General features: G+C 39.9%; 1 protein-coding gene across 5 annotated transcripts in view; it reads right to left on the reverse strand.

The window, feature by feature from the left end:
* Nucleotides 1-1,097: 1,097 nt before the first annotated feature.
* The window catches only part of DENND2C (DENN domain containing 2C), an 81,770-nt gene continuing 67,985 nt past the window's right edge, over nucleotides 1,098-14,882 (reverse strand). For 4 of the 5 annotated variants that reach the window (XM_031652166.1, XM_031652167.1, XM_031652168.1 and 1 more), the window contains 5 exons: nucleotides 13,356-13,397; nucleotides 12,310-12,415; nucleotides 5,907-6,146; nucleotides 5,574-5,660; nucleotides 2,673-3,828 (listed from right to left, as the gene is read on the reverse strand). In XM_031652166.1, coding sequence (XP_031508026.1) covers nucleotides 3,797-3,828; nucleotides 5,574-5,660; nucleotides 5,907-6,146; nucleotides 12,310-12,415; nucleotides 13,356-13,397 — 507 coding nt within the window. In that variant the 3' untranslated portion in view covers nucleotides 2,673-3,796. Of the gene's footprint in view, nucleotides 3,829-5,573; nucleotides 5,661-5,906; nucleotides 6,147-12,309; nucleotides 12,416-13,355; nucleotides 13,398-14,882 lie in introns of all 5 variants that reach the window. The other variant, XM_031652171.1, reaches the window with a different exon arrangement.

The following is a 14,882-nucleotide window of genomic DNA, read 5'->3' on the forward strand; positions in this document are numbered from 1 at the left end:
TTATTATGGACACACGGTCTTGTTCTGCTGCCCAGGTTGGAGTGCAGTGGCGCGATCATAGTTCACTGCAGCCTCAACCCCCCCAGGCCCAAGCGATCCTTCCACCTCAGCCTCCTGAGCCGCTGGGCCTAGAGGTGCACACCACCACGCCTGGCTAATTTTTAAATTTTTTTTTTTTTTTCCGAGACGGAGTCTCACTCTGTCGCCCAGGCTGGAGTGCAGTGGCGCGATCTCGGCTCACTGCAAGCTCCGCCTCCTGCGTTCACGCCATTCTCCTGCCTCAGCCTCCTAGTAGCTGGGACTACAAGGCGTCCGCCACCATGCGCGGCTAATTTTTTGTATTTTCACCGTGTTAGCCAGGATGATCTCGATCTCCTGACCTCGTGATCCGCCCGCCTCGGCCTCCCAAAGTGCTGGGATTATAGGCGTGAGCCACAGCGCCCCGCCATTTTAAAATTTTTTTGTAGAGTTGGAGCCTTCCTATGTTGCCAAGGCTGGCCTCAAGCTATCCTCTCGCCTAGGCCTAAAATGTGGGGAATACAGGAGTAAGCCACTGCACCCCAGGTCGTTCCTCTTTTACTTCCTTGCTGTACCCCGACTATCCTCCCCCCTCGCCACCCTGAAAACCTTTGCATTGGATAAGTACAATTCTTAAAGAGGCTCTAGAATTGGGCGCCAGTCTCCAATTAAAATTGTGAAGCTTTATGGTCTGAGTATCAAAAGGAACCTCAGTTCCTTAAAAATCCTGTCATTTTGCCTTTAGGACTTAAACGGTAATAGAATGGCACTCCTGTCTCCGAACCATTCAAGCTGCTGCCCATGCACTTTGTCTTCTTCATGGCTCCTGGACTAAGCAGCCTCCCTTTTATTAAGCAGTTAAAGACCAAATAAAGTTGTCAGACTATATACCCTGCCCAGTGTGCGGTCTAGACCCAGGCTTTGTCTGCCAAGAGCCTCGAAATGTTGACCTCCATTATTAAGCCTGATCAATCTAAGACTAATTCTTATTACCTAAGTACCATTAGGTAAATGTGCTAGCTGTAGATTTAAGTGACATAAAAGATCTTTACCTCTTAAGAATTCTCCAAGGGATCTGTGGGGTTTTTATGTATTTATTCATTAAAAGATCTGTAAACAACATTTTATACAAATCTTGATTCTTTTACAAAAATATCCAGAATTCATAACACTTTACAGAAACAAAACACAACAGACCTAAGGAAACGAAGCAGCTTCAGGCTGCAAAGATGAAGACAGCATTCCTGAAGCAAAGGTCTCCTCCTAAAGGGATAGCCAGGATCCATCACAGTAAACCCTTTTACCCCCATTTTATAAACATCCAATTATTAACTGTTCCCGCTGGGTTGGAGTGTAAAAAGAGACCAAATGGAGAGATGTCTAGTAGAAGCCCCATTAGGGTAACCTGCTTAACATTTAAAAAAAGGCTCAGTTCTATTCCCTGGACCCACATCTGTAGGAATTATATTATACAGCACCAGTCTTAAATGGTGTTCTGCTTCAGGTTCATGCATACCTGAATGGGTTGTAATGAAATACTGTACAAGTCAATAAACTGTATCACAATACAACTTAACAGTTTTGTAAGGTTGAATAAATACTTTCTGTGCCAGTTGAAACCATCAGCAGAAACTGAAGAAACAAACTGACATTTGCTATAGCATTAATAAATGAAAAGTGCACCATCTGAACTTGAATTTGCCCATTAATTTGAAAAAAAAAAAAAAAAAACAACGAACAGGCCCGGTGCACTGACTCATGCCTGTAATCCCAGCACTTTGGGAGGCCAAGGTGGGTGGATCACCTGAGGTCAGGAGTTCGAGACTAGCCTGGCCAACATGGTGAAACCCTGTCTCTACAAGAAATACAAAATTAGCCAGGTGTGGTGGTGGGCACCTATAATTCCAGCTACACGGGAGGCTGAGGCAGGAGAACTGCTTGAACCCAGGAGGCGGAGGTTTCAGTGAGCCGAGAACGTGCCATTGCGCTCCAGCCTGGGCAAAAAGAGCGAAACTCCATCTTAAAACACACACACACACACACACACACACACACAAAACATTGCACCATCACTGAAAAATTTCTCTTTCCAATCACTACTACTACTACTACTTTAGATATTAAAGGTCTGGATGACCAAGTGGTATATGTTCAAGGAATGTTCATATTTTGAGTCTAATTAGAGCAAAAATTTCAGCATTTCTAGGGCAATAAAAAGTCTCATCTAGGCATATATATATAAAGTCCCTTATCCTCAGAGCTGAAAAGTGGCTCTGGTACACTTAATAGAAAATTTTTATTAATAAAATAAATAGCTATATAATCCTACTGAGATGAAATTTCCATCTGGAGGACTAACCAACTTTGTGTCCATAAAAGTCCTGGCTTCAGTTCTGTGTTGTATAACTTTGGGCAACTTATTTAACTTCTTCGAATTTGTGTTTTTTTCTTTTTTTTTTTGAGATGGAGTCTTACTCTGTCACCCTGACTGGAGTGCAGTGGTGCGATCTCCGCTCACTGCAACCTCCACCTCCTGGGCTCAAGCAATTCTCATGACTCAGCCTCCCAAGTAGCCGGGATTACAGGCACCTGCCACCACGCCCAGCTAATTTTTATTTTTATTTTATTTTTAGTAGAGGGTTTCACCATGTTGGCCAGGCTGGTCTCGAACCCCTGACCTCAAATGATCCACCTGCCTTGGCCTCCCATAGTGCTGGGATTACAGACGTGAGTAACAGCACCCAGCCTTAGTTTCTTTATTAGTAAAATGGAGATGTAAATATCTATCTCATAAGGTTGATTTAAGGATTGGTTGAGATGATATGCATACATATACCACAGTGCATGGCACATGGTGGACACTAAAAAATAAAGGTGGCTCCCATGCCCTTGAGAGGACATTTTCATAATAGTTATAATTCCACAAAGTTTAAATTTATTTACTTATTTTTAAAATGTTTTTGTAGAGATAGGATCTTGCTATGTTGCCCAGGCTGGTCTCAAACTCCTACCCTCAAACTCCTGCCTTAGCCTCCCAAAGTGGTGGAGATTACAAGCGTGAGCCACTGGATCCAGCCTCCACAAAGTTTAATGTTGACATGTGAGGGACAAGCAAGCTACTCAAATGCTACACAATTTGGAGGAGGAGTTGCAAGATGTCTAATTTTATAAGGTACTTAATAACAGTACTTTATAATATTACAAGTAGGGCTTCCTCCTGAGATTCCCCTAGATACAATATAAGACAAAATAATGGAGATATGTGATGAGTCTATTCCTTTGCCCAGGTCAAACAGCCCATGGATTTAAAGCTGCCATGATAGTTCAGTGATGAGAATTACGTGTATAAGGCCAGTGTTCTCCATTTCCATCGTGTCTCTCTACTATGTTAAACTCAGCATTTCTCTCCTTATTCTCATCTTTGAGCTATTTTTAAAAATGTAACAACAAGGCTTTTCCTTGTGAAAGACAACTACTTTCATAGATGAAGCACAAAACAGAGAATGAGCCCAAGAATTACATAGAAAAGGCTGCTATTAAAAAAAAAGAAAAAAATGGAGACAGAGTAAAGATGGCATTGGTTCCAGACCATTCCCAACAATTCTCCAGTAATTACTACAGCAGTAACAGGATAATCCTCCTCCGACAGCCTGACTCGCTCTTTAACCTTTTAAAATTTCAAGAATTTTGAAGAATACTTCATGGGATCCTGACCCTTGGAAAAATATTTTCTTTGGCACTTTCTGTTGTATATTCAGGATGGAGACAATCAGAGGTTTCATTTCTTCTGCAGAAATTTCATTTTACTTCCTAAAGGGAAAGAAAAGGACAGTGAACTCTCAATTCATTTTTATTTATTGTACATTATTTGAGGCAGGGGGTTAACTGGTCAGTCATTCAGAACAGCCCAAGAGTTAAGCTGACATCTCAAACTCAGTTGATGTGTTTAACCAGCAAAACCAAAACAAAAACGAACCCCAAACCCCATGTGTCTAATTAATTGCAGAGGTCAAAAAGAACTCAGACATCATGTAATCCGGTGTTTTTCAACCTTGACTATGGGTTAAAATCACCTGGCTTCTCCCCAGAGATTTCCTGGAGCCCAGGGGAAAATTTTTTAAAGTTCTCTGGAGATTATAAAATGTAGTCAGAGCTGGGAACCACTGATCTAATCTAACCCCATAGTATAAAGATGAAATAACAGCCTAAGGCCTAATATGTCCATGGTCTGTCAACTAGTGAAGGACAGGGCCTAATTAGGGGGCATATATTTCAAAGACAAAATATAAATATCATAGAATATAGGTTATTCATAATTTTAGGCTAGCCGCACCCCTGTTCTCTTATATCATACTAGATAATGAACTATTATTGAAAAATCATAAATGTGTTTATGAAGTAGAAAATTAGAGACTTGTAAGAAATCCTCTTTTGCCTCAGAAGTCCCTCTAAACCAGGTGTTTTTAATCTGGAGTACCAAGGATAGACTTCATGGGGTACATGAGCAGCCTAAAATTATACGCAAAATTTATTTATATGCTGTAAATACATTTTTCTGGGAGAAAGGACCATAGTTTTTATAAGATTTCTCCAAGGAATGTGTCCTAGAAAAGATTAATAATCATGATATACAAACATATCATGAAATAAATAAACTTCTATCAGAGAGGTTCATCTCTGGGAAATGGCCCCACAGACCACTCTGATGAGGGATCCCAAATTTTGAGAAAAATGCTTCTTTTTCTCCAGAACACTTTGAAACTAGCATCATGGTTTATGGTCAGCCTATTTAAGGCTATATTACTGATCTGATTATAAAGCTTTTGTGATGAGGCCCACTTACCGCAAAGCTTTTTCAACCACATTTATTTTTTATTTTTATTTATTTATTTTTTATTTATTATTTTTTAAATTTTTATTTATTTTTTTCAGAGACAAGATTCTCACTCTGTTGTCTATGGCAAGATCATCTTACTGAGGCCTCAAACTCCCAGGTTCCAGCAATCCCCCTCAGGCCTCAACCTCCTACGTAGCTAGAACTACAGGCATGTGCCAGCATGCCTACTTTTTTTTTTTTTTTTTGAGATAAGAGTTTTGCTCTTGTCGCCCAGGCTGCAGTGCAACGGTGTGATCTCTGCTCACTATAACCTCTGTCTCCTGGGTTCAAGCAATTCTCCTGCCTCAGCCTCCCAAGTAGCTGGCATTACAGGTGCCTGCCACTAAGCCATGCTAATTTTTGTATTTTTAGTTGAGACAGGGTTTCACCATGTTGGACAGGCTAGCTAGTCTCGAACTCCTAACCTCAGGTGATCAACCTGCCTCAGCCTCCCAAAGTGCTGGGATTACAGGCGTGAGCCACCATGCCAAGCCATGTCCAGCTAATTTTAAAATTTTGTGTACAGTGGGGTCTCACTATGTTGCCCATTGCTGGTCTCAAACTCCTGGCCTGAAGCAAACCTCCTTACTTGACCTCGTAAAGTGCTGGAATTACAGGTATGAGCCACTGCGCCTGGTCTTCAGCAACATTTATCTAACAAGAAAACACAGCAACTTACCAAGACTCCGCAAAATTCTATTCATCCCACTGGGCTCTGACTCAGGAATTGTTTCCAAATACTGGATGGCCCGGACCTCAAACAAACCTACAAGGAAAAACTCATGTTGGTGAAACTGTCTAACACTCCAGACTGGGAATTACATAAAACTCTGTGCTCATTACCAGTGTATTATTTCCAGGGCTAAAACAATATTACAAAATAAACAATTCTCATAATAAACAACTCGGATTTTGAGTCCTTGTTGCTTTACAATACTTTTTATTCATAATATAGTAAAATCTTTCAAGGTATTCACTAAATAGAGAGGGAGAACTTAATAATGAAACCGACCTTTAACTCCACTTTTCCGGAGCTCTCGGTCCTGGATGAATCCTGCAAACATCTGAGTCTCCATGAAGAGATCCAGGAAGTGGCGTACACTTCGGGAGGTGTGAGACTTACGGAATGGTTCCCTTTGGAAAACACGCTCCCCACGCTCCGTGACAGTCATGTTCAAAGAATAATGTCCTACCAACTCCACAAAAAACCTGACAAATGCTTCAGACACCAGAGAGTTGAGTGTCACATCTGCTGCAACATGAAAAAAAAAAGAAAAAATCTCCTCAGTTATCTGTATCTGTAAACGCTGGCTCTGGTTATGGAAGTCATGCCTAAGAAGTTATAGATCAAAGGACTGAGAATAAATCTAGGAGTGTTCATTCTTCACTTTCTTTCTCCATGACCTAGAAAAGGCTAATTGATTCTACCCTTACCTTCATTTTCTTTCCATACATACTCCTTCTACATCTTGCAAACTGGCTTGCACATCTGTTGATTTCATTGTAACTGCTCTTTCAAAGGCCACTGGTGAGAGCCAGCCAAATTTAATCTGCTCTTCTATTTTTATCTCCTTTAAGCTCCATGTTGCATTTGTGCTGACTACCTCCTCAGTTCTTTTGTCCCCCACAACTCTATGCTCTTCTGATTTCCTGGTTCCCTTCCTGACTTGATGACAAAGCAGTTATTTTTCTCTTGTCCTTTCTTTCTCTTCCTGAGCATGGTGCTCAGACACTCTTCTTCAACACTCCTTCCTTAAAGGGCTAATTGGCACAGAGATAGAGCTGGCTATGATAATACTGTAATTCCAAACCTTAGTTTTCCAGCCCTGTGATCTCACCTTCTACATTTTCAGGCTACCTATGGGTGGTTATCATTTGGTTGTCCCATTAGCACATAAGTTCCATCTGTCTAAAGGTCACTATATCAGGTTCTTTTTGGAACTTGGACTATGAATCAATTAAACAAACAATACATATCTAAAGCCAAATCCATTATATTTCCCCACCAAATCAGTTTCCCTCTCAATAGTCCCATTTTTTTAAATAAAGATTTGTTTTTTCCTAAAATACAGACAGGGTCTTGCTATGTTGCCCAGGCGCTGGTCTCAAACTCCTGGGCTCAAGCAATTCTCCCACCTTAGCATTCCAAAATGCTGGGATTACAGATGTGAGCCACCATGCCTTGGTGACATTGCCATTTCATACTACACTATAATTATTCCATAAAAATAGTGATTTGAGGGCTGAAGTTGCACTGTATTAAGTGCTTTTACAAACATAATAATCTATTATTATTTTTTTCTTTTACAGAGGAAACTGAGATGCCAAATGATTAAATAAATTCTCTAGGGTCATCCCATCTAGTAAGTGAAGATGCTGGACTCACAAGTCAGGTGATTTTTAATCCCTATAATACACTACATTATATTGCCTTCCAGGTTCCAGCCTCAAACTTCATATTCAACTTACACTCCCTCTTTTTCTTCCATATCCAAATAGTCCTCCCCCCCGCGACCCTTCACACTGTCTGTTGCTCTTTTCCCAGGAATCCACTCAGGATGGGAATCAGGGACCTAAGTTTAGTCAGAGTTCTACCATAAAGCAGTTGCATAATAGTGGGTGGCTCACTTTTCTCAGTTGGCCTGTCCACATCTGGGCAGCCAGCAGGGCTGACCAGGTGATTTCCAAGGTCTCTTTCTGAATTACACTTTGACTCTAATCTAGGGTTTTGCTATATTTTGTCCACCTCCCTTCCTTCTCATCTCTTTCCTTCTGCAGCTGAGAATCCATGTCCATCACTGCATTTATCTTTCTTTTTTTTAATTAATTTTTTTTTTTGTAGAGATGGGGTCTTGCTATGTTGCTCAGGCTGGTATTGAACTTATCCTGCCTTGACCTCCCAAAGTGCTTGAGATCACAGGTATGAGCCACCACACCCAGCCCCAACACTGCATTTATCTTCAACACTTTTGCCTCACTGTTATGTCTTATTTTCTTTCTTTTAAAAATTATGTTTTTCTATAATTTCTTTATTCTTTCCTTTTTAATGTATATACTTTACATATTCTTTGATATGTATGAGTATTTTATAAGATCAACAATGAAATGAATAAATTCTCTACCACAAACAAAGCTTACAAACAGAACATTACTAATATCTTTGAAGTTTCCTGTGTGACTCTCTCTAATGGCATTCTTCTCCTACTTTCCAATAGAGTGACCATGGAATTTTGGATTTATTATTCCCTTGCTCTGCATTATAGTTTCACTATACACATATAAAACCCCAATAGCATATTATTAGGTTTTGTATGTCTTTGAACGGTATACAAAATATTGTAGTCTTCTTCAACTTACTGTTTTATTCAATATATGTTTTTAAGAATCATTTTTAACTGGGTGCAGCTAAAATGGCTCATGCCTGTAATCCCAACACTTAGGAGACTGAGGCAGGCAGCTCACCTGAGCCCAGGAGCTTAGGACCAGGCTGGGCAACATAGACTCCATCTCTACAAAAAATTTAAGAATTAGCTGAGTGTGGTGGCACAGGCCTGTGGTCCCGGTTACTCAGGAGGCTGAGGACAGAGGATTGCTTGAGCATAGGGGGTCAAGGCTGCAGTGGGCCATGATCACACCACTTGCACTCCAGCCTGGTTGACAAAATAAAACCTTATCTCAAAAAAAATTCATTATTAAAGCTTTATTCTCCTGAAAATGGATATTCACATTGTTTTTAGTTTTTGCTATCACATATACTGGCACTATGAAAACTAATGAACTTGTTTCCCAGTGATCATGTACAAGAGATTCACTAGGGTATGTATCTACAAACTACATTGTTGGGTTGTAGGATATGTACACCTTTAATATTACTAGATAATGCCAACTTCAAAGTGGTTGAACTACTTGACATACTCTTACCAACACTTGATATTGTCAGACTTAAATTTTTTTTTTTTTGAGACAGGGTCTTGCTCTATTGCCCAGGCTAGAGTGCAAGTGGCACCATCACAGCTCACTGCAGCCTCAAATTCCCGGGCTCAAGTGATCCTTCCACCCTAGCCTCCTGAGTAGCTGGGACTACAGGCACACATCAACACTCCTGGCTAATGTTTTAATTATTTTTGTAGAAACAGGGTCTTGCTATGTTACACAGGCTGGTCTTGAACTCCCGGGCTCAAGTGATTCTCCCACCTTGACCTCCCAAAGTGCTAGGATTACAGGTATGAATCACAGTGCCTGGACAGATTTTTTAGTTTTTGTGAATACGGTGGGTATAAAAAATGGTATTGCACTGTGGCTTACATTTACACTTCCCTGAATGTAAATGATGTAGTGAGGTTGCATGTCTCTTCAATTACTTATATGCTTATCATGTTTCTTCTTTTTTGAATGTTTGTTCCTGTCTTTTTCTCATTTTTCTATTGGATTGTTTATCTTTTTCTTACTGATTTGCAGGTGTTTTTTAAAAAAATTAATTCTAGACACTATTCATTTGGTAGCTACATATGTTGAAGATGTCTTCACCTAGTCTGTAACTAGTTTTTAAGATCTCTTTTCCATGGTGTCCCTTGATGAAAAGAAAATTTAAAGATTTAACACAGTCAAATTAACCTATCTTTTCCTTTATGGTCTCTGCTCTTTGTGCCATGTTTTTAAGAACCCCACCACTGTGTTATTGACATAAATAATTTTCTTCTATTCTTTCAAAAATATTTTCAAAAGCTTTGCTTTTAACATTTAAGTCTTTAAATTCACTGGAATTAATTTTCTGTATAGTATGAGGTGTACATCCACATTCATTTCTTTTCATATAGAAGACCAATTGTCCTATTTATTATTATTATTTTAGACAGGGTCTTACTCTCTCACCCAGGCAGGAGTGCAGTGGCACAATCTTGGCTCACTGCAACCTCCACCTCCCGGGTTCAAGTGATTCTCCTGCCTCAGCATACTGAGTAGCTGGGATTAAAGGTGTGCACCACCACACCTGGCTAATTTTTGTATTTTTAGTAGAGACAGGGTTTCACCATGTTGGCCAGGCTGGTCTCAAACTGCTGACCTCAAGTGATCTGCCCACCTCCGCCTCCCAAAGTACTGGGATTACAGGTACGAGCCACCGTGCCCAGCCCATGGATCATTAAATGATCCATCCTTTTTCCACTGATACACAACGCTGGCACTGACACAAATCAAGTTTCCTTATGCATACGCACTCTGTATTCCTTCTGTTGCTCTATTTCTGCACCAAAACCAAACTATCTTAATTACTATCTTTATAATAAATTTTGATGTCTAGTAGTGCAAGCCTTCCAACCTTGTTCTTTTTTGAGTGCCTTGGCTGTTCCTGGCCCTTTTTACATCCAATTAAATTTTATGGTTGGGCGCAATGGCTCACCCATGTAATCCCACGGCTTTGGGAGGCCGAGGTGGGTGAATTGCTTGAGCTCAGGAGTTCAAGATCAGCCTGGGCAACATCGTGAAACCCTGTCTCTACAAAAAATACAAAAAACTAGCCAGGTGTGATGGTGCACGCCTGTTGGCCCAGCTACATGGTGGGCTGAGGTGGGAGGATTGCTTGTGCTCAGGAGGTCAAAGCTGCAGTGAACCATGATTGCACCACTGCACTCCAACCTGGGTAACAAAGCAAGACCCTGTCTCAAAAATAAAAATAAAAATAATAAATAATAAATTTTACAATCAATCGGCTGAATGGAATTCTAATTCTCTCTTGAACCCTCTCCCATCTCACTTTCTTCCCCTCATTCCACTGAATCTGCTGTTATCAAGGTCTTCATACTGTCAAATCCACTGGTCAAATCTTAGTCCCACCATACTTGGTCTCTTTGCAGCTGTAGGCATAACTGATTACTCTTCTTTTCATGAAGTATTCTATTTGCTCAACTTCTGCAATGTCACACTCCTGTTTGTTTTTTATTTTTCTTTTCACTTTTTGTAGAGATGAGGTCTCATTATGTTGCCCATGCTAGTTTGGAATTCCTAGGTTGAAGCAATCTCCTGCCTTGGCCTCCCAAAGTGCTGGGATTACAGGTGTGAGCCACTGTACCTGCCCACATTCCTGGCAGTTTACACACATACTTTCCTGGTTTTTCTCCTTTACTGGCTGCTCCTCTTAGTCTCCCTTGCTGGATAGTTCTCCTCCTTCCAACCTCCAAGTGTTGGAAATCTAACCACGCCATTTACAACCAACAGAGGGCTCAATCCTTAAACCTTTGTTATTTTCTAACAATACTCACTCTATACGATCATCTCATCTGGTCCCACAGCTTTATAACAGCAATTTCTAAATGTTTGCTTTTAGCCCAAATCTTTCTTCTAAAACATTTCTAGTTGGATGTCTGCTTAAGTATTAAACTTCTAATAGGTATCTCAAACTGTAACATCCAAAACTAAACTTTTTATTACTCCTCTAAATCTGCTCCTTCTAGGCCAGGTGTGGTGGCTCACAACTGTAATCCCAGTGCTTTGTGAGGCTAAGGCGGGAGGATTGCTTGAGACCAGGAGTTTAAAATCAACCTAGGCAACATGGTGAGACCCTGTCTCTACAAAAAATAAAAAGATTAGCTAGGTGTGGTGGTGCATGCCTGTAGTCCCAGTTGAGGCAGGAGACTTGCTTGAGCCCAGGAGGTTGAGGCTGTGGTGAGCTATAATTGCATCACTGCACTCCAGCCTGGGTGACACAGCAAGAAACAAAAAACAAAAAAAGAGAAAAACCCAAAACAAACAAAAAAAGCCCTGCTCCTTCCCTAATATTCCTTGTCAGTACATAGCCTTAGTTTTCTCATCTGTAAAATGAGGATTAAATAATGATACCTGCTTCATAAAGATAAAACAAAATGTATGTTAAGTGCTTAGCATAATGCCTGATACAGTATAAGCACCCAATAAATATTATTTGCCCATTTATTTAACAAGTATTTATTGAGTACCTACTTACTGAATACTGTTTAAAGTACTGGAGATAGAGAACAAAATAAAGCCACTGTTCTCACAGAACTTATGCTGTAGCATATGAAATAGTGCTAAGACCTTGAAGAAAATTAAAGCAAGGGGAAGAGGATAAGGAGCACTAGGGGAATGGGTACAATTTAAAATAGGACAGTCAGGAAAGGCCTCAGTGAGAAGGTGACGTGAGCATGGACCTACAGGAAGAAAGGGCAGGAGTCATGTGGATATCTGCGGGAATAGCATTCTATAAATGTAACTGAGCAAGTGCAAAGGTCCTGAAATAGAAGAGGACCTGGCATATTGAGGATAAGCAAGGAAGCTGATTATAAGATTTTCAAGGCGCAGGCAATCTAATGCTACTTTGGTATATCCTTTAACATAGTGCTGGGCATTCAGTAAATATTTACTACCTTAATCCTTAAGTCCTTGGCTCACTTGTCTCATACCTTGTGAAAAATTCTGCTCCTGAGTCAAGATTTCATTTCGTCCTTCCAAAATCTGCATCAGGGCAGCTTGAAGTTTTGGTGGTAGAATTTCATCCTCATCAGATACCTTAAGAAAAAAAAAATGGAGATTTTTCTTTGTAGGAGATTTGAGGGATTAAGTCTCAAATATGCCCTAGTTATTTCTCCAAAATTCCACAAGTGACTTTATATATTTTGGCTAAAGAGTCAGTCTGAAGTCTCCTTCCCTACATGAAGAATCTTTCATGTTTATGGTGTATATATTTTAACTATATTAAACAAATAAACAATATACTTTATAAAATTTTCTGGCACTTTTCCACCAGATCTCTCTCATCTACAAGTCTTCTATTATATTATGAAGATCATCCACAAATAAATTGTATTTCAAACGTGATGAGCTAATCCATTCTGAAAATGTCCTGGGAAACACTCTTCTTTTCACCCTGTGTTTCAGAGCTCACACTCCGACACACAGGTTATATCTGGAGGGCTGATCTAAGAAGGCTTTTGAACTCTTCCTTTCCACTTCAGTATTAAGAATAAATGGTCACTTCATTCTTGCTCCTACTGTACCTTGCACAAATTTCTATTATATAATTTCTAAAACTTTATGTATGTCTGTTTCTCCGCATTAGTCTGTAAGACCTAAGGGTTCAAACTGTGTCTTACTCATTTTTACATTCTAACAGAGTATCTAGAAACAATCAGTGCTTAATAAATGCTTTTAAAATGTAATTAAATTAGATGCTTATGTGTCGACCCACCTGGAGTTGAAGGGTGGTTTTACCTCTTTTGAGAATGACACATTTATGTTTCCTCCTTCCTTTGGGATAGGCAGCTATAAACTGAAGCCAAATTTTTCAGGTCGATCTTGCTTGATTGGCCATGGTGTCAACTCAAGTATGTGTAGGAACTAAAGTTTTGCCTGAGTCATATTCTCTAAGTACTTTCACATATTGTCTGTCCAATTATCTACAGTAGACATTTATCCTAAAACATTAGTAATTACCTCCTTTGGCACTCACCTCCTGTAAGAACTTGTCTGCACAGAGATCAACTATCAGCACCTATGAAATAAAGGAGCCAGGCAAGTTCAACCAGAGACATTCACAGACAAATACAGGCAATGAGAATAGTTTTAAACAAAATTTACTCAAAGTTTTAGCCCATTTAAAAGTTAGCCAATCAACACAACAAAAAATAAATTGCAAACAGAAGAATGATGACATGCATACCAATAGATTAAAAGAGACTAAAAACGTATCAACTAAATACGATGTGTGGGGCCAGGCACAATGGCTCACACCTGTAATCCCAGAACTTTGGAAAGTCGAGGCAGGAGGAACTCTTCAGCCCAGGAGTTGGAGACCAGCCCTGGCAACACAGTGAGACCCTGTCTATACACAAAATTTAAAAATTAGCTGGGCGTGTGGTACACAGTTGTAGTCCCAGCTACTTGGGAGGCTGATCTGAGAGGATGACTTGAGTCTGGGAGGTCAAGGCTGCATTGATTGTGATTGCGCCAATGCACTCCAGCCTGGGTGACAGAATGAGACCCTGTCTCTAAATAAATACATAAACGAATAAATAAGTACAATATGTGGACTTCGTTTTGAACCTGATTTAAACAAATTATTAAAAGTTTGTGAGACAACTGGAGATTTAAACACTGGATTTTGCTGATATCAAGGAATTGTTGGATATTTTAGGTGTGATAATGGTATTGAGGTTATGTTTAAATATGCCCTTATGTTAGAGAGATTCACATTGTAATATTTAGAGATGAAATTGTGTCAGGATATCCTTCAAAATATTATGGGAAAGAGGAACGGGTAAGGGTAAAGACTGGCCATTATTTGATAAGTACTGAAGTGAGGTGACTGGTACACAAGGATTCATTTCACTCTTCTGTTTACTTTTACATATGTTTAAAGTTTCCAAAATAATTTTTTTTTTTTTTTAAAGAAGGACAAGGCAGTGGAGTAACAGGGAACAGTCTTTTCAGTAAGTGGTATCGGCACAGACGGTACCATATAAAAACAAATGAAACAACCCCTACTTCACATTATACACACAAAAATCAAGTTCCAGGAGGATTCATAATCAAAAGTTAAAGGCAAAATAATGAAAGGCCCAAGAGACAATATAGAAGGATATTTTCATGAGGTTAATATAAAGTAACTTAAGCAGCTCACTAAAAACATCATGTATAAAGAAAAAGATTGATAATTTTAACCACATTAAAATTAAGAATTTCTGTGCATTAAAAAACATCATTTTTGAAAATGAAAAGGCAAGCCACAGACAAAGGGGCCAGTATCCAGAGCATAAAAAGACATCTTAACGCCAGGCGCGGTGGCTCACGCCTGTAATCCCAGCACTTTGGGAGGCCGAGGTGGGCGGATCACCTGAGGTGAAGTTCAAGAGCAGCCTGGCCAACATGCTGAAACCCTGTCTCTACTAAAAATACAAAAATTAGCCAGGCGTGGTGGCAGGCGCCTGTAATCCAGCTACTCAGGAGGCTGAGGCAGGAGAATCGCTTGAATCCAGGA

This window comes from Papio anubis, chromosome 1 (assembly GCF_008728515.1).
Source record: "Papio anubis isolate 15944 chromosome 1, Panubis1.0, whole genome shotgun sequence".
Taxonomy (NCBI): domain Eukaryota; kingdom Metazoa; phylum Chordata; class Mammalia; order Primates; family Cercopithecidae; genus Papio; species Papio anubis.